At 36.6% G+C, this 20,029-nt stretch overlaps 1 protein-coding gene across 2 annotated transcripts in view; it reads left to right on the top strand.

Annotated features, from left to right (window-relative positions):
- Nucleotides 1–19,807, top strand: part of USO1 (USO1 vesicle transport factor) — a 101,663-nt gene extending 81,856 nt beyond the window's left edge. For both annotated transcript variants that reach the window (XM_030313661.2, XM_030313660.1), the window contains 11 exons: nucleotides 4,705–4,815; nucleotides 5,136–5,254; nucleotides 5,609–5,790; nucleotides 6,070–6,191; nucleotides 8,808–8,946; nucleotides 9,920–10,083; nucleotides 10,764–10,853; nucleotides 14,784–14,882; nucleotides 16,909–17,016; nucleotides 18,210–18,425; nucleotides 19,165–19,807. In XM_030313661.2, coding sequence (XP_030169521.1) covers nucleotides 4,705–4,815; nucleotides 5,136–5,254; nucleotides 5,609–5,790; nucleotides 6,070–6,191; nucleotides 8,808–8,946; nucleotides 9,920–10,083; nucleotides 10,764–10,853; nucleotides 14,784–14,882; nucleotides 16,909–17,016; nucleotides 18,210–18,425; nucleotides 19,165–19,254 — 1,440 coding nt within the window. In that variant the 3' untranslated portion in view covers nucleotides 19,255–19,807. The remainder of the gene's footprint in view (nucleotides 1–4,704; nucleotides 4,816–5,135; nucleotides 5,255–5,608; nucleotides 5,791–6,069; nucleotides 6,192–8,807; nucleotides 8,947–9,919; nucleotides 10,084–10,763; nucleotides 10,854–14,783; nucleotides 14,883–16,908; nucleotides 17,017–18,209; nucleotides 18,426–19,164) is intronic.
- The last annotated feature ends 222 nt before the right edge of the window (nucleotides 19,808–20,029 follow it).

Here is a 20,029-nt window from a genome sequence, read left to right as displayed (position 1 = left end):
TTTTCTTTTTTTTTCTTTTTTTAGCTATTCTTGGTGTTTATCTTCTAAAGAATCCATCAGAAGATCAAAGTGCAATGACATAGAATGTTTTGATAGCCTTTAAGGTCTAATCTCTAATTTTATTTTTTGGATGATAGAGCAGCTTCGTCAGGATTTTGTTGGGTTGATCTTACTGACATTTTGTGATTGTACACTGGACAAACACTATAGCATTTTTGCACTCATTAATAGTTTAGTTTCTTTTCATTTTGGAAAGTTTACAAAAATAAAAAAGTAGAAAGTGGGACTTCTACCCAAAAGTAACTATTGGTTAAATTTCAGTCTTTTTTCTTCTATACTATTTACTTACATAGGGGTGATCATACATTAGATTCCATTGAGTATGCTGCCTCTTTCCTTACAGATATCTTCCATGTTCTTAAACACTAAATAAGTATAACTTTATATGGTTGCATAATATTTCACCAAATAAATATACCATTGGTTAGTTAACCATCTCCTTATTTTTGTATACTTATCTTCCATTTTCTTTATTATAAATCATGGTTTGATGAACATCATAATAATGCAGTCTGCACAAAAAAGTATTATTACACAGTCCTCACTGTGCATGTTTCCAATAGTCATAGGTTTCTATTAACCTAGCAAAAAAGCAAGGACCACCTGTATTTCGTTGAGGTTTAAAAAAAAGTTTATCCTAGCAATTTTACTGTTTTTTTCCTTTTCCTAGTTCAAACTTTGTTGTGCCATCTACTTTATTTAAAAAAAAAATTTTTTAAACTTTATTTTTGAGAGAGAGAGAATGTGAGCAGGGGAGGGCAGAGAGAGAGAGAGGGAGACACGGAATCCTAAGCAGGCTCCAGGCTCCGAGCTGGTAGCACAGAGCCCAATGCGGGGCTCGGACCGTGAGATCATGACCTGAGCCACAGTCAGACGCTCAACTGACTGAGCCACCCAGGCGCCCCTGTGCCATCTATTTTAAATTTGGGGCATTATTCTACTTTTAATACAGTAGTAGGTAGCATAGAATTGTATAACTAGAAGGGATGGTTCATAGTTTATAGCACTCATGAAACACTTATTGTGTACCATGTGCTGTTCTAAGTTCTTAATGTGTATTAACCCATTTAATCCACTCCACAACTCTATGAAATGGGTATTAATTATTACTGCTATTGAAGGATAATGATAAAGTTTCAGGATGTTGAGTTTTAGAACCAAGATACAAATCCTGGTATTCAGAGCCTATCCTTGTAACTTCTGTGTTTGAGATTATTTAGTCCAAAGGCCTTGGTTCACTAAATGAGGAAATTGGGGTCCACATAGCATGTTGAACTTCCACAAGGTAGGACAATAGAAGATTTGATTCTTCTAATTCTCAACCAAATATTTTCACTGACACCACACTGCCACTATTAGAATTAAATTTAGTCCTTTAAAAGTGTGTGTGTGTACACACACACATACATACACACACTTTAAAATACATATATACGTATATACATGATTTAGAAATCAAATGTTATAAAAAGTATACAGTAAGAAGTCATGGCCTCACCCCTGTCCTGGGTCCCTGCCTCTTATTTCTTCTGGTGTCTTTAGGTGTTTTTTATGCATATTCACTGTTCTGTTCCTTGTTTTTTCCCTACCTAATCCCATTTTGAACCACTAGCAAAGTGCGAAATAAGATTGCAGTGAGCTATATTCCCTACAGCCTCACCAACAGTGTATTAACAGACTTGTATTTTTGCCAGTCGGTTGAGAGGTGGAAAATATTATCTTAGTGAGTTTTAATTTGCATTTCTGATTCTAAAAGGTTGAATAGCTTTCTGTATATTTATACACCACTTAAAGTTTTCCCATGAATTCTCATTTCTTATATTTCATATCATCTGCCCATTTTTGTATTGGGTTAAATAATTTCTAATTTTATAGGAACTCATTTTTTATTAAGGAATTCAACCCTTATCTGTGATAAGTTACAAATACATTTTTCCTGATATATTATTGGTCTTTTGACTTGGTGTTTTGTTTTGGGGTTTTTTTTAATTTTTTTTTAATGTTTATTTATTTTTGAGACAGAGGGAGACAGAGCATGAGTGGGGGAGGGGCAGAGAGAGAGGGAGACACAGAATCCAAAGCAGGCTCCAGGCTCTGAGCTGTCAGCACAGAGCCCGACTTGGGGCTCGAACCCACAAACCGTGAGATCATGACCTGAGCCGAAGTCAGACGCTTAACTGACTGAGCCACCCAGGTGACCCTGTTTTGGATTTTTTTTTTTTTTTTAACGTTTTTTTAAATTTATTTTTGAGACAGAGACAGAGCATTAACAGGGGAGGGTCAGCAAGAGGGAGACACAGAATCTGAAACAGGCTCCAGGCTCTGAGCTGTCAGCACAGAGCCCGACGCGGGGCCTGAACTCACGGACCGCGAGATCATGACCTGAGCTGAAGTCGGCCGCTTAACCGACTGAGCCACGCAGGTGCCCCTGTTTTGGATTTTTTTAATGAGACCTTTATCACTTCTACATTTCATATCATACTTTTTAGAAAGGTCTTCCCCACTTGAAGATTTTAACAGATTTACCCATATTTTCATCTCACAGTTTCTGGTTTCATTTTTTGCATTTAAACCTCTGTTCCATTTTTCTTAATGAACAGTATGAGTTATAGATCCTTTGATCTTTTTTTTAGATAGCTGCCTAGTTGTCCCAACATTTTGTAAGTCCTCCTGTATCCCACTAATGCTTATATGCTATCTTTTTCATAAACTAATTCCCATTTGTAGATGGATCATCTCTGGACTTTTCATTCTGTCTATCCCTTGATTCCTGTCTGTTTATGACCTAGTATCTCCTTGTTGCTCTTTTTCATTTTTTTTTTTTTTAATTTACAGGGTCTCTAGTCATTCTTGCTTATTTCTCCATATGAACTTGAGAACCAGATGTTTTTAGTTCTGTGGAGAGAAAAACCTTTTGATATTTTTGTTTGGATTATATTAATGTAATAAATTTTAAATAGCGTTAGTGTCTTTATGATCTTGAGTTTTTCTGTCTAAAGACATGGTGTCTTTCTATTGATTTAGATCTACTTTTGTGCTCTTTAGAAGTGTTTTTAAATTTTCCTCCTTTAGGTTTTGTAGTTTTGGTTAGGCTCATTCCTGAATACTTTATCTTCTTTTGTTGCCATAGTTTAAGTGGGATGTTCCATCTGATTCTAACTAGTTTTATTTAACTTTGCTGTTCTTATGCTTCAGTTAGACCCCAAAAGGTATATACGTTTAGAAGAGCCACATTTGAATCTAGTTCCATTTTTGCTTACTCATATATGAGCCACTGATTTGATAGGATGCCCTTATATATACAACGCAAGTATATTTGGTACGTGCAAATGGTATTCCAAATAGTAATAAATCTTTTATATATACTTAGGGGCAGTCAATGAAGTATTTTCATTTATTTACTTGAGTAATTAAAGTTCTCTGTGGCACATAGTCGATTGAGAATAACTATATATTTTTTAACTTTTAAATTTACTTGGATAACATGAAGATACATCATGGGCATGGTAATGACATAGAGCAAGGAAAGCGTAAGAATAATGCATCATGTAAAAGCCAAATTCATGCTAATTAATGCTTCTTTGGTGGCAAATCACTTTGAAGAAGTCTATTTTGAATTTGTTTAATTAAATATTAAATATACTTGAAAACAGATTATAAAAAGGCCAGGGTATTGACATCAAAGTTCATGAAATTGGAATAGTCTGAATGGTTTTTCAAAACATAATGATGGTTACTTTAAATCTATTCTTTGCCTAGCTTTGAATAATTGTATTTTGGATATTTTCTGAGACTATGTCAAAGTAATGCATTACTGTGCTAATTTCCACTTGTTACGAACAAGTTTTGTTTTCTTAAACAAAATTATAGGTTATATAATGTAATATGGGCAGTGGCAACATTATAAGCTAAGAGACTGTCCCACATAGGAGATACAAATGTCTTGTATAAAAATTTAAGAAACTGTAATTTTGATGGATGTGCTAGTTTTCAATATTGTCTAACTATAGTTGGCAGCAGTAATAATTAGTGGTTTGGGGCAGTTAGCTAATTTAAATAAATCTTTTTCTTCTTCGTTATGTTTGTGATTCTCATTATTTGGCATGTTGTCAGTGAGTTTGCAACATGGTTTATTATTCTAATGGAATGTGACTAAATAATTCAGGAGATGATTTCTTTTTATTTTTCCTAATATATTTGAAGAAGGTAGAAATTGTCCTCTCATCAGAAACTTGTTTCTAAAATTCTAATTGGAACATCATAAATTTGCCTGGCAAGTTTATGTTATTATTTTTTTTTTTGAGTTTATGTTATTATAAAGTGTTTCAGACTGATAAATTTTTTCAAACATTCACATCATGCATCTTCCTTAGCAGACCAGGTTTTTCCACTGATAGTATTTTGGATAACCTGGTATATGTTTATGAACCTGAATCAATTCTAATTTCTGCCTTCTGTTCATTTTGGGAAATATGACCCATAAAGGACAAAAGAATGAATTCTCTTGTTCAGTTTTTTATGTCTAGATTCCTAATACATCTTTTATAAGATGTTAAAGATCTTTTAATGCAAGTGGAGGGGGTCTTAGGGCAACATTAAGTTTAAAAGAAGTAAATGAGATTTCTGCCAACTTGTCTATTGCAGGGAAGCAAAATACAGACAAGAGTTGGGTTACTAATGTTGCTTTGTACCTGGTTAAGCAACTGCCCCATTGCTGTAACGCATTTTCTTCACAATTCAGCCAATGTTCCATTTGTATCCTTTATATTTTAGTAAGATACATGTAAGTATGCTTATTTCTTCCTCTGCATTAGAGGTAGCTCTGTGTTCTAAATATTTGAATTCTCTTCAGCTGTGTTGCAGCTTTTCAAACTGTTATGGTCGTAATGATGCTTGCTTACGCTGTGTGTCTGTGTGTGTGTGTGTGTCTGTGTGCCATTGTTTGTTTTATGCTTGCCTAGACTATACATAGAATTTTTGTAGAAATTCTTACATGAAATGTGTGTCAAATTCAAACTGTAAAATAAAATACGCTAGATATTATGAACCATTAGTTTCCTTAACAAAAATTTCAGCTTACGGGACAAATTGCAGAAAATCTTGGCGAGGAAGAGCAGTTGGTACAAGGCTTATGTGCCCTTCTGTTGGGCATTTCGATTTACTTCAATGATAACTCACTTGAGAGCTACATGAAGTAAGTGGGGGGAAGATGCCAGGGGAAAATGACTGCTAATGCATCAAGTGATAATGATACATTTTTTTCTGCCAAAACATAATGTAGACCAAGCTTTTGTGTTTTGTTATGACTTTTTAAAAAATGTTTATTTATTTATTTATTTTGAGAGAGAGAGAGTGTGTGTGTGTGTGTGCACAGGTGTTCAAGGGAGAGGCAGAGAGAGAATCCCGAGCCACCTGGGGCTCAATCTCATAAACCGTGAGATCATGACCTGAGCTGAAATCAAGAGTCAGATGCTATACCGACTGAGCCACTCAGGCGCCCCTTGTTATGACTTTTTTTAAAAGCATCTCAATGTCCTTGTCTCTGTAGAGAGAAACTAAAACAACTAATAGAGAAGAGGATTGGCAAAGAAAACTTCATAGAGAAACTAGGATTTATTAGCAAACATGAGTTGTATTCCAGAGCATCTCAGAAACCGCAGCCAAACTTCCCCAGTCCAGAATACATGATATTTGATCATGAGTTTACGAAGCTGGTAAAAGAACTTGAAGGTAAGACAAAGTTTATATTGATTTTCATTAGAAAGTGCCTGTGATTATTTTGTATACGTATATTCTGGACACATGTAGATTACATGGTAAGCCTAAAAGTAGGGGCTTCTTCCGAGCTCTTGGTCTATAGTTCATTGAAGGACTTTTGGCATTCAGTAAGATTGGAAAGACTATATCTTCTCTGTCATGCATTTAGGCCATATGTTTTTACTGATTAAGTCTTAATAAAATAACATTTTAAATTTTTAAAATATTTTTTTAATAAGCTTTCTTTTATAGGTGTGATAACTAAGGCTATTTATAAGTCCAGTGAAGAGGATAAAAAAGAAGAAGAAGTGAAGAAAACATTAGAACAGCATGACAGTATTGTGACTCACTACAAAAACATGATTCGAGAGCAAGTATGTATTGACAGATTGTAAACACTTTCTAGGGCACTGATACTTTTCTACTTTGAGGAAGAGTTTTTCCTGGCATTTCATATACAAGAAGGTACAGAAAGTAGAGCTCATTATTTTCCTAAATAATCTAGAACTACCTGAGTATTCAACAAACAGAGCTCATGTTAAGATTGTGCAGGATGTTGTGGATGAAGGCATGAATCAGGCACGTTCCCCTATCACAGTCTCATGGGGAGAGAAAACTATAAATAGGTTTTTGTGACACACATAACGTATTAAGTCTAGTGATACAGATAATTGAAGGTATGTGGCAGCACTGAGAGGCACCTCATTTAGCTAGGTGAGAGCAGGGCCTTGGAGAAAACAGAACATGAGTCCTAAAAGCATAACTAGGAATAAGCTGGGCAAAAGGAGAAATAGGGGAGAGGGGCAGGACGTGTTATTGTATGTACCTGGGACACTTGGTGGCTGCACCAAGTAGAAACTTGAAAGGCAAAGTTGGAGGGAGGGAGGTGGTATGGCAGGCATTGGGGAGGATATTGGGGCATTGATGGTGCCAGTGATGATAATGGCTGCTGTTTTTTGTTTATTGTGTTTTGGGTGCTCACAAAGCACATTTTAAACACTGTTCTGCTTAATTTTCATGTCGTCCCTACAACATAATTAATACCTTCATATAAAAATCAATGAGGAATCTAACACTTACAGAATTTAAACTTCTCCAGGGTCACTCAGTGATTGGTGGAACAGAATTCAAAAACATGTGTATTACTGGGACCCTAAAACTCATGCTATGTAGTGTTGAGGGGGCAGATCTGAGAAATGTGGTGACCAAAGCAAATGAAATTGGCAGGACCTGGTACTGACTGGATGTACGTGTAGGGAGCATAAAGGGTCGGATACAATCCTTAGAGCTCTGTCTTTCACATCTGAATAGATGATGCTGAAAATAGCAGAAGGAGTTGATTGAGAGTGGAGAGTGATGATGAAAGTCAAAACTGCGTTCTCAGAATCATCAGCTGACATTTTCTCTTCAGAACACCAGAGAATTCCACTCTTGCATTATCTTGAGCACCTTAAACTTTCTATTACATTTCTCAGAGTGTATTTCTTGTTTCTTTCTCTCATTTAATTCCTCATCATGGTATATACCTTGATTGGAATCCTAAACAGTGCTGCAGTATTACCTGGAAGATGGCAGTACTGATGTTATTAAAATGCCAGTGTCATTTAGAAACAATATACTGGTGACAGTCCAGTGAAGCAGGTTGCGCCCTCTGCCCTGCACTGCCCTCCACCCCCTGCTGATTGTACACAGTTTGAGGCCCATGTGGCAAGTGCAAGCTTGGGTAGAGCCCTCTAAACGAGAACCGCTGTGTGTTCTTCCCCACAGTCTATATTGTTGAGATTGGAATTCTGAGAAAGAATAAAAATATAGTGGTATATTTAGCACTCAGTCTGAGCTTTTCAGTTTATAAGCAATCAGTAAATTAGAATCTTCTTTGGATGATTCAAACTTAAATCATTAACCCACCCATGGTTATTAGGGTTTCTCATCTATATTTTAGTACAAATATGGAGTCACTTCCAGATGGTAAGATGTAATATCTTTAGAGCAATGGAAAATAAATACTTGGAATGTGATGTTACAGCCTACACTTGGGGCTGATAAATATGGTTAATTTGGAAGAAGAAAAGAGTGATTTGACACAATTACTATAATGACTGTGCTTTAGAAATGTTAATTTTAAATATTCTCATCATTTAAAATGCCATTTGAAAATTAGGCAATAAGCATTAAGAGCTATAAAATATTTATATAAACTGAATGACATTTGAGAATCCATCCTAAGGAAATTCTTCAGAATACAGGGAAATGAAAATATGACTATGATATTTATTGTAATGATAATTATTATCTAGAAAAATGGAAAGCATCCTTGGTGTTGCTTTTGAATATAAATTATATTGCATCTACTGATACTGAGTAAACATTAAAAGTTATGATTGCAAAAAACTAGTAATATGGGGAACTTATAATTGAATAGTAAGTAAAAGCTACAGAATGACATATGGACTGAGTGTGACAAGTTTAAAACACTTGGATTGGAAAAAAATTAGAAGAAAATAAAGAAACAGATCATATCCAACTAGTTATATTAGGGTGGTAAGAGTTGGAGTTCTTTTTTTTTTTTTCTTTTTTGGTTTTCTAAATGTTCTATTCTAGAAATTATCTTTTACATTAAAAGTAATATAGATGCATGTATACATATACTGAGTTTCTTAAATAGTTTGGTATGAATTTCTTAAATGGTTTGATGGACCATAAAATGGAGTTTTTAAAATTGACCATTCCCCACCCCAGTAATTGCAGTGAGATTGCAGGCTGTGCTATTGTGCTTATTATTAACGGGGCCTTACTGGAAATTTTATGGTTCTGCTACACGTTAGTTGACCTTTGTGCATACATTAATGTATTATTAATGGTTGAGTGATTCTGGAATTGTTGAGTACTTTAGCATCATTACCCAGAATGATCTCTGATTTTTAGTTTGCTCATCTTCTTAATGCTAATTAGTATAAATTTAAACACTTAAATTATGTTTTGTTTTACAGGATCTGCAGCTTGAGGAATTAAAGCAGCAAATTTCTACGTTAAAATGTCAAAATGAACAGCTCCAGACAGCAGTCACACAGCAAGTATCTCAGATTCAGCAACACAAAGATCAGTATAATCTTCTTAAAGTACAGCTAGGTAGGTATAACTGGTTGTAACTGTTGTAGTGTCCTCAAAAGCTGGACTGAGTCTAACAGGTTATTCTTGCGGACTAGTCTTTCTCTAACCTTAATCACTATAACAAATGTGTAAATCAGAGTTTATAGCACAGGTTTCTTGGTACATATTTCAGTATCTTTTCCTTTGATTCTCAGCCTTGGCTGCACATTAGAATATCCTGAGATATTTTTTTTTCTTTTTTTAATACCACCAATACTGAGACCCCACTCAAATGTTTGATTTTAATTAGTTGGGATGGAGCCAAGCATTAATAATTATGACAGGCTTCTGGGTGATTCTGATGTATAGCCAACTGAGCATGACTGCTCTAATCTTTCTGTTTCCTCATCTGCACAATGGAACTGATAATAGCATCTGTGTCATCTGAGAATCAAATGAATTAATATATAGAATTTTAGTTCAGTGCCTGGCACAGGTAAGTCAAATGCTTATAAATAGCATCATCCTGTAGTGCCTATGATTGGAATGCTAGCTATTTAGAAATACAGTTTGTTTTATTTATATGAAGGTGACTAAAATTTTCAGAAAAAATTAACCTCTTCCTTTATTTATAACAATAATCTGTCAGTTATTGTAGTCCACATAGAATACTATTCCTTTGCGAAGATTTTAAAAGGGATTTTGTTTTCTTATATTAATTGACCAAATTGGAATTGAAACTACTGTAATTCTTAATTGTAGATCACCAAACCATGCAGTTTAGTCTTAATAAGACTATGCTGTGTTTCTCCCCAGAAACCTGAAAATATCATCACTTCACTATTTTTATCAGTACACTGTTCTGCAAAAATGAAATGTGCTTATTACAAAAGTGCCACCAAAGTAATTGAATTAAGGAAATTTTATATTTTTATATTTAAATCTTCTCATTCAAGAAATGAAAAACCTAAGTTTCATGCTGGCTTTTCAAACTTTATTCCTGTTTTAATAGGAAAAGATAATCCGCATCAAGGTTCTTACAGTGACGCAACTCAGATGAATGGCATTCAGCCAGAAGAAGTTGGGAGGTTACGAGAAGAGATAGAAGAATTAAAAAGTAATCAGGAGCTTTTACAAAGCCAGCTGGCTGAAAAGGACTCTCTGATTGAAAATTTGGTGAGTAAATGTTAAAAAAATTTTAAGAGGTCAAGAGCAATTCTCATTATCCCGTTTGTTTATTTTTCTGGATCCTTTAAGCCAAAATATCATCATAAGGCTTTAGAATATGAGCTTTTGGGGGGGGGGGGCGGTTCCTGGCTGGCTCAGTTGGTAGAACATGCTCTCAGAGCCATGAGTTTGAGCCCCACATTCAGCATAGAGTTTACGTTTAAAAAATTAGATTATGAGCTTTGGTGTCAAACTGTCTAAAGCTTCAGCACTCCCCAGCTCATTGAATTTAAGCAACTTAGTTAACCTCTTTAAACTTTTTTACTGATCTGTAAATTGGTAGTGGTCATATCTGTTTTGGTGTTGAGAGAATTAAATGAGCTACTGTGTATAAAGCTCTTTTAATACATGGAAATCACTTAATAAATACTTGTGTTTATGCTCTTTCTCCATATAACTTCAGATAAGTGCTTAGATTTAATAATTACTTGGTATAAGTATAAATTTATTAACTATTGTAGACAGCGTGTGCTATGTTGAAATTTTATCTTGGATATAAAAACTAAAATGTTGATGTGAAATTTTTGGTAAGCCTCTGTAAGGCATAGCTTATACGTGTATAGTTCTGTTTTGTTTCCTATCTCTTTAGACTAAATTTATTTCATAGTTTATTTCTATGGTATTTGTAGAAATCTTCCCAAGCATCACCTGGCACAAATGAACAGTCTTCAGCAACAGCTTCTGCTCAAGATTCTGAACAAATTGCAGAATTAAAACAGGTAATTTTCTGGCTTGATCCAAGTTCTATTTTGTGTTGTTTTAATTATAATAGAGTAACAGCTCTGTAGTTTCACTAATCTAGAACTACTTTTGCTAATGTAAGCAAAATTTGATAGTGAAGATAGTTATTTGAAAGTCCAAGAGCTTTTTAAATTATATGGTAATTGGGGGCACCTGGGTGGCTCAGTCAAGCATCTAAGTCTTGATTTCAGCTTGATTTCTCACAGTTCCTGAGATCATGAGATCAAGCTCCGTGTCAGGCTCTGCGCTGATAGCATGGAGCCTGCTTAGGATTCTCTGTCTCCCTCTCTCTCTGCCCCTCCCCAGCTCTTTCTGTCTCAAAATAAATAAATAAACGTAAAAAACATTGTATGGTAATGGTATTTTGCTTTTTGTTAAGTGTTTTTATTTTTTAATTGTGTTCTTTTTAACAGATCTGAATATCTCACCCCAGTTATTTGTAGATTATCAGTGACCTAACAATTAAGGAAAATTTAAGTGTATTTATAAGCTGCAAATATGAAGATATAAAATCTTATGCCCAATTTTCATTTACTATTGACCATGACAATTGCATACTTGAATGTATTCAGTGTTTAGACCATTTTCTCCAGAAAAATGTTGGTTTATCTCAGATGACTAGCTAAAAAAAGAAAAACAAAAATTTTCTGCTAGAGTAATTTATAATATCTAGAAAAGCAAATTAAACTTTTTCCTACTTGGTTATCGTAATATTTATAATTCTAGTATAGGGGCGCCTGGGTGGCTCAGTTGGTTAAGCATCTAATTCTTGATTTTGGCTTAGGTCCTGATCTCATGGTTCGTGAGATCGAGCCTCTTTTTGGGCTCCAGCCAGGAGCCTGCTAGGGATTCTCTCTCTCCCTCTTTCTCTGCCCCTCCCCTACTTGTGCACACACACTCTCTCTCAAAATAAATAAACTTATATAGCAGCACTCTCAACAATAGCCAAATTATGGAAAGAGCCTAAATGTCCATCAACTGATGAATGGATAAAGAAATTGTGGTTTATATACACAATGGAATAGTACGTGGCAATGAGAAAAAATGAAATATGGCCTTTTGTAGCAACGTGGATGGAACTGGAGAGTGTGATGCTAAGTGAAATAAGCCATACAGAGAAAGACAGATACCATATGGTTTCACTCTTATGTGGATCCTGAGAAACTTAACAGAAACCCATGGGGGAGGGGAAGGGAAAAAAAAAAAAAAAAGGTTAGAGTGGGAGAGAGCCAAAGCATAAGAGACTGTTAAAAACTGAGAACAGGGGCGCCTGGGTGGCTCCGTCGGTTGAGCGTCCGACTTCGGCTCAGGTCACGATCTCACGGTCCGTGAGTTTGAGCCCCGCATCGGGCTCTGGGCTGATGGCTCAGAGCCTGGAGCCTGCTTCCCATTCTGTGTCTCCCTCTCTCTCTGACCCTCCCCGTTCATGCTCTGTCTCTCTCTGTCTCAAAAATAAATAAACGTTAAAAAAAAAAAAATTAAAAAAAAAAAACAAAACTGAGAACAAACTGAGGGTTGATGGGGGGTGGGAGGGAGGGGAGGGTGGGTGATGGGTATTGAGGAGGGCACCTTTTGGGATGAGCACTGGGTGTTGTATGGAAACCAATTTGACAATAAATTTCATATATTAAAAAATAAATAAATAAACTTAAAAAAAAATGAAAGTAGGTATGCAGATCTAACTTTATTAATAGAATATAGAATATTAAATATATTTGTTTAATAAGAACTAGAAAAGGGAGAAAGGAATTACTTATGTATAGAATTAAATATTGGAAGAAAAGTCTAGAAAAGTATCAGATTGCTCCTTAGTATACTATCCCTAAACAAGTTGAGTTTTTCCTTTTAAATTTTTCTTTCTTTCCTCTTTTTTATTCTATCCTACCCTTCTTCCTTCCTTTCTTATAAAAAGAATGTATGTTTCTTTTGTTTCTTTTAAAAAACAAAAAGTAATTCTAAAGGAAGAAGTCAACAGCCCAGACAACCTAAATTCACTTCCTTCTCCTCTACTAGTCATCTGGTCCTAGCCCACTGACATGGCTGATCCAAGAGAGGAGTGACCGTACACAGAGAAACTGTGTCATATTTTGATAATATCCATGTACCCCAGAGTAGATTCTACAGTCAGGCTTTAAAAATAATAATAATAATTTGTCATTAAGGATTTACAATATTTACAATATTTGTCCACAGTGTTTTATTCTTGTAAGGAAAATTAATATACTGTTTGGGTTTTATTAAGTCTACCTACACTAGAGCTATATTAAAATTAAAGGGAATTAGTTATTAATAAATGATCTTAGTTTATAAATCCCAAGTAAAAATTTTTACTTGGTGTTTCCCAGTGAAACTTTAGCTAGATATTTCTGTGTGTTGTTGGCACAGAGCCTGACGTGGGGTTCAATTTCACAAACCATGAGACCATGACCTGAGCCAAAATCAAGAGTTGGACACTTAACTGACTGAGCCACCCAGGCACCCCCTTTCTGCAATTTATTTTCTTTTTCAATTTTACATTGTTAAAAAGGATACATATTTTTAAAAGATATATTTTAAATTACAGTTTTGTTTCTTTTTTTGACAGTTTTGTTTCTTACATAGTAAAATACTGTATAAAAAGAAAACCAAAATTGTCCATAATCTTAGTGTCTATGTAACTTATTTATTTAACTGAAAAAAAAAATCCAAGGAAAGCCACATATGCACATGATAGAAAGGTTTAAGAGAATAAATTAGCTTTTTACATGACAGCATCCCACCACTTACCCAACGTCTACAGATGTTGCCAAATATTGTGAGGGGGATTCCCTTCTTTGAGAACCATGGTTATAATCGCCTTTCTTTCCCTGTGCATTTCTGGTGGGGAGAGGGCAAGAAAGTTGGGAATTTCATTATTAATGACATGTAAACTTTGAATTAATTCCCTCCTTTTCACTACAGTACCGACTTCTTTCATCTATCTTTTGTGGTCCGGAGTCTAAAAATATCCTATTTCCCTTTGCAAATAATAAACCCCTAGTCTTTGGCCAAGAGAAGAACAGTTGCTTGATACATGAGATGGGGACAGGGATCTGGTGGTCTTCCTAAGCAGACTTTGAACCAGTCCCGCTGTTTGGTTTTTTGTTTTTTGTTTTGTTTGTTTTTAATGTCCATTCATTTTTTGAGAGAGAGAGAGAGCACAGGGGAGGGGCAGAGAGAGAGGGAGACACTGAATCTGAAGCAGGCTTCAGGCTCCAAGCTGTCAGCACAGAACCCGACGCGGGGCTCAAACTCGAGAACCTCTATGTCTCGACCTGAGCCAAAGTTGGACACTCAACCAAAGTGAGCCACCCAGGCACGCCTCAACCAGCCCTGCTGGTTTTGACCCCATTTTTACCCACACTTCCAGAGATATCTTATGGTACCAGTTCCCAAGCCTTTAACAGTTGTGCCTTGTAAGTCAGGTAGCAGCTGGGCTTTCTCAAGTGTCAGTTAAGTTGTCTTTCTCAGGTGTGCTGCATCAGTTACCACTGTCATTTGTTTACTGAAATTCCTCAATTTTATTGCTCTTTTTTCTTTGATTCTCTTTCACCTTGTGCGATTCTCCCTCCCTCTCTCTCTCTTCCTTTTATCCATCCTTCCTTCCTCCCTCCCTTCCTTCCTCTTTCCCTTCATCCCCTACTTTGTGATTTTTTACATGGACTCTCAGGAGAAGTCAGAGGTGAATATGTATCACAAACTTGCTTAATTCTCTAGCTTGACGCCAAAGTTCAAGAATGGTTTTTTAGAATTAGATTTTCAAACTTGGAAGTTGTGATTTTAGAAAGGTCAAGAAAGGAAATAATTTTAAATTTCTTCCTGTAACTAGATATTTCCTTGATGCAATTAATGCTATTTAATGTTACAACTCAACTATTTTTGTCTCTTAGGAACTGGCAACATTAAAGTCTCAGTTAAACTCACAATCTGTGGAGATCACCAAACTGCAGACAGAAAAGCAGGAGCTGTTACAGAAAACAGAAACATTTGTGAGTTAATTATTACTTTTTTTTTTCCCTGAAAAATAGTTAACACAAGGTTAGGATGTTATTTCTCAGCCACTATGTAAAAGAAGCAAATGTGTCAGACTGCACCTTCCCTTTTAGGTTGCTTACTAGCCAGAGTTCTGGTCACATAGGCTTCTTGGCCATGGTGACAGCCATATTAGAGTCAGACTCACCAGATCAGTATAATCCATTATTTGATGGTTCATTTTGCTGGTATTTTATATTTTATCCCATCTGTGTCCCCTTCAGTCCAAGCTGACAGGTTTTCTGCTGGTATAAAATTCTTAAAAACCCCATGCAATACACAGGGATCCAAGCCATTGGATAAGAAGGCCCTCCGGATCCTTCCTAGATAATCGCATCTCTATTTCAGCTTCTGCTCAAATGGTTGATTGGGTCCATGAGTTACGAAAGTAACTTCTTTACAAATGGGAGTCCAGCCACATCCTTGATATTTCAGCACAACACACTTTGTCATTTATTGCAATAGGGATAGGCTATTTTCTAAATCTTCATGTTCTGATCCCTTTTGCTTAACAGTTCCTTCTGAAATGTATCTCTCTCGGGGAGCCTGGGTGGCTTAGTCAATTGACTCTTGATTTTGGCTCAGACCATGATCCCAGAGTTGTGGGATCGAGCCCCATGTCAGGCTCCTTCTCTTTCCCTCCCTCCCTCCCCCCCCCCCTCCCTCCCCCTCCCCCCCCCCCCCCCCCCCCCCCCCCGCCCCACTGCCCCTCTCCCCTGCTTGCATATTCTCTAAGATTAAAAAAAAAAAAAATGTATCTCCTGTCACATTTTACTGTAAGCAGCAAGGAGAAACCAGGCCATGCCTTTCTTTAACACTTTGCTTAGAAATCTCCATGAAATATCCAAGTTCATCACTTACCAATTCTACTTTCTACAAAGCACTAAAACATAATTCAGCCAGTTTCTTTGCCACTTTATAACAAGGATCTCTTTCTTCTACTTTCCAGTAACATGTTCTTCATTTCCATCTCAGGCAAACAACCTTTCCATCCGTATTTCTACCAATATTCTATTCACGGTGATGTTTTCTCCAAGGCCATAGAAGCTTTCTCTCTAGTTCCCCTTTCTTTCTGAGCCCTCACCAGAATTGCCCTTAATGTCCATATTTCTAGTGACAGTCTCTTTGGGGCAGTTTAGGCTTTGTCTGACATGTATCTCAAAACTCTTCTAGCTGCTACCAGTTCTGAAGACCCTTCCACATTTTTCAGGTATTTGTTACATCAGCACCCTCCTTCCCAGTACTTTAAAGAAAAAAAAAAAAGGTGGCGAAAGATTAGAAAACTATCATTTAATGGAGCACCTGGGTGGCTCAGTTGGTTAAGCATCCGACTGTTGATTTAGGCTCAGGTCATGAGTCATGATCTCATGGTTCATGGGTGAGAGCCCTGTGTCAGGCTTTGCACCGACAGCACAGAGCCTGCTTGGGATTCTCTGTCTGCCCCGACCCCTGCTCTACCTCTCAAAAATAAATAAATAAACACTAAAAAAAAAAACCACTATGATTTAAGAATATTTCCTATTAGCACTTAAGAAAATCTTAGCATTTTACCAATTTATGTCATTTAGCTCTCTTTCCTCACCTGTCTCTCTGAGAAGATAATGTGGACTTCTAGAAATTTCCTGAGGAAAGGGCTTTGAAAATTTTTCTCTGCCTATTAAATGCTATGTTATAGCTATAGTCTGACCTTGAGGCTGCTTAACCCAGCTCTCCTCATGCTCCATGGAGGTCCAGTGCTGCACCCGATCCTGACCCAGCCTCCTGCTCTGCTGTAGGGACTGCTGGTCTTTCCCGGGGAGAGCGCTTCAGTGCGTGTCAGTATACATAAGGAATTCTACAGTTCTGCAGTACAGGAATTGTATTTCTGCTATTGGGCATAGTTTCAAAATAGCGAGAAAATTAAATAACCTTTGGAATTGCCTGTTGCCTGTAACTTTAAAGGAACTTCCCCCTCCCCCACCCCCCGCCAATTTCTACTTTCAGGCAAAACCAGCCCCTGTACCAGGAGAGAGTGAAGCTGTAGCAGCTGCAAAGACGACGGACGTGGAAGGAAGACTATCAGCATTATTACAGGAAACGAAAGAATTAAAGGTTGCTTTTTGGTGAAACTCTTATTTGTTGCGTATTCTAGGAAATGACTCCAGGAAATTTGATTGTATTTCATTTAACGTCCCCAATTCTTCGATTTATGAGGAAAGCTAATGGGGTATAATTTTATCTCACAGCATGGCCATTGCTATTTGGATGAGTAAAGATGGCACAAGTGAAGCCTTTTTAAATGCCATTTCAAATGATGACATCATATATATAAAGTAAGACTGTATATGATGTACTTTGAAAGTGGAAATCATTTAAAGTTTAGTTTTCTTGTCAATGTCTAATCACAATAAGAAATAAAGAGCACAGCTTGGGCTAAAACCCAAGCCACATGTGGGCTTCCCTTCAAACTAAGGACACGGGCACATTGAATCCTGCCAGCCTATTTAGTGTGACAGAGAAATCAGAATAAATAACATAAAGAGAGGAATGAGGTAGAAATAATAAAACTAAAAGGGAATTTTTTTTTTTTTTTTTTAACGTTTATTTATTTTTGGGACAGAGCGAGACAGAGCATGAATGGGGGAGGGGCAGAGAGAGAGGGAGAAACAGAATCGGAAGCAGGCTCCAGGCTCTGAGCCATCAGCCCAGAGCCTGACGCGGGGCTCGAACTCACGGACCGAGAGATCGTGACCTGGCTGAAGTCGGACGCTTAACCGACTGAGCCACCCAGGCGCCCCTAAAAGGGAATTTTTTATTCATATAAAAAAATGCAAAAGGGAAGGTAATGTGTGATTGTGCCTTTTGGATAGTGATCAAATTTATCTTTAAGCTGTAGATTGTATGCATGAAGTTGGGCTAAAAAAAATTTTAACCTGAGTTCTAATTTCTGATGCTGATCAGGCCTCTGCTGTAAAATGTTTTGTGTCTTTATTCTTACAATTATCTGAAATGGTATTATCTCTTAGGATTTTTGAAAAATAGCTCATTAAAACTAGTTTTTGGATATTAAACTGTATCTTTTCATAATAACCATCTTTGATGTATATAGCCTAACATAAATTCTCTTGTTACTGGATGAGTGTGTGTGTGTGTGTTCTATTCCTAAAATCTCCACCGCCAAACTCCTCAGATCATCACAGAAAGAATGAACCTAAAAAAAGAAAAAGAATGAGCCTATTTGTTAAAAATCCTGTGAGAATGAATGCTAATCTTAGATCAGTTGATTTTCACCTTTCTTTTCCCAGAATGAAATTAAAGCTTTGTCTGAGGAAAGAGCTGCTATTAAAGAGCAGCTGGATGCATCTAACAGCACCATTGCCATTTTACAAAATGAGAAAAACAAACTTGAGGTGGATGTTACAGATTCTAAAAAAGAGCAAGATGATCTGTTGGTGCTGTTGGCTGATCAGGATCAGAAAATATTTTCATTAAAGAATAAACTCAAGGAACTTGGTCACCCGGTAAGATTGAAATCTTTCCAAAAATTATATCTGTACATACATATGTATATATGTATGTATTTTTTTAAGTTTATTTATTCTGAGAGAGAGAGAGAGAGAGAGGCCATGTACAAGCAGAGGAAGGGCAGAGAGGAGAGACAGAATCCCCAAGCAGGCTCCGCACTATCAGCACAAAGCCTGATGCAAGGCTTGAACTCACAAACTGCGAGATCATGACCTGAGCCGAAATCAGTAGTCGGATGCTTAACTGACTGTGCCACCTAGGTGCCCCTATAATATATTTTTAAAAATTGTACTGTAGCATGGAAGTGTTGTGCCTAGATATCCATTATTACAGGCGTAAATATGTAGGTACATGAATGAGGTATCATCTGCATTGCTTTCCTGGGGTTCAGTGAATTGATGTAAACCATACAGGCACAGTTTCCAGTATTTGTTAACTGGCTCTCTTTTGGGCTTTGAGCCTAGTAATGAATTGATTTGGTCCTGTGGTCATAAGACTCTCATTATCCAGATGTGCCATTCTCTTTTGTCATGTTTGGTCCAGATTTGTGTGTAGACAGGTATGACCTGTTAAGCTGTATATCTCCTCTCATATTATCATCATCAAGGAAATCAGATGGCTTGTAATCTGCTACAGTTACTGGAATAAAGAATTTATCAAGTGGTACGTGTCATTACATGTTGAAAATGAAGTGAACAAATCTTAACAGTGTTCAAATGTACATATTCCCTTTAGGTTGAAGAAGAGGATGAACTTGAATCCGGAGACCAGGATGATGAGGAAGACGAAGATGAAGATAATGGCAAGGACCAGGGTCCTATCTAGCTTTAAATCTCTAGGAATGGTAGAGACTATATTGTAACTTTGAAGATGGAGTCTGAAGACAGTGCTTTGGTTTGCCTCCACAGAAAATAAAGATTTAGAAACCCAAATGGAAAATACTCACTAATAAGACTATTGATGTATTTTTTAATGATGCCACCCATGTTGAACACCCTAAAACTAACTTCCTGCAGAACACACATCTTTTATTGAAATTCATCTGAATTGTTCCGAATGATAATTTGCGAAGAGCTTCAGACACTAAAAATACACCATTTTAAAGCATGTGGTGGCAGTGCTATTTGCCTTAGTTTATTGGTTGTTTACCTATGTTCTGTATTAGTCTATTATTTTCACTTTTCAGAATACGTGACTTTAAGTACTAACACATTCGATTTAATGTGTATTGGAATCATTGTTTCTAAATTCAGCATTGGGCTTCTTAGCTAATGATTTCCCTTTAAAGAAATGGATTTACTGAAAGGCAAGATAGCATGGGCTGGGGCATAATATAGATCGTCAGCCCTCCATCCAGTGTGACTCCTAAGATGGGCAGGATAGGACAGTTTAGAATGAGTGCCTTGACACCTGATATGGCTGCACTCTGTATTGTTTTTCAGGGAAGACACCGAAGGATACTGACACTCACAGATGAGGAGGGTGTTTCTCAGAACGTTTTGCAACAGTGTATTAGCATGCTGTTGGGTTGGGTTGGGTTTTATTTTAAGCTAAACTTTAAAACATTACAAAATAACAGCTCATACAACTCAGATTTAGT

This window comes from Lynx canadensis, chromosome B1 (assembly GCF_007474595.2).
Source record: "Lynx canadensis isolate LIC74 chromosome B1, mLynCan4.pri.v2, whole genome shotgun sequence".
NCBI classification, from domain to species: domain Eukaryota; kingdom Metazoa; phylum Chordata; class Mammalia; order Carnivora; family Felidae; genus Lynx; species Lynx canadensis.
Note: the sequence above shows the minus strand (reverse complement) of the source record. Positions and strands in the feature narration are given on the sequence as shown.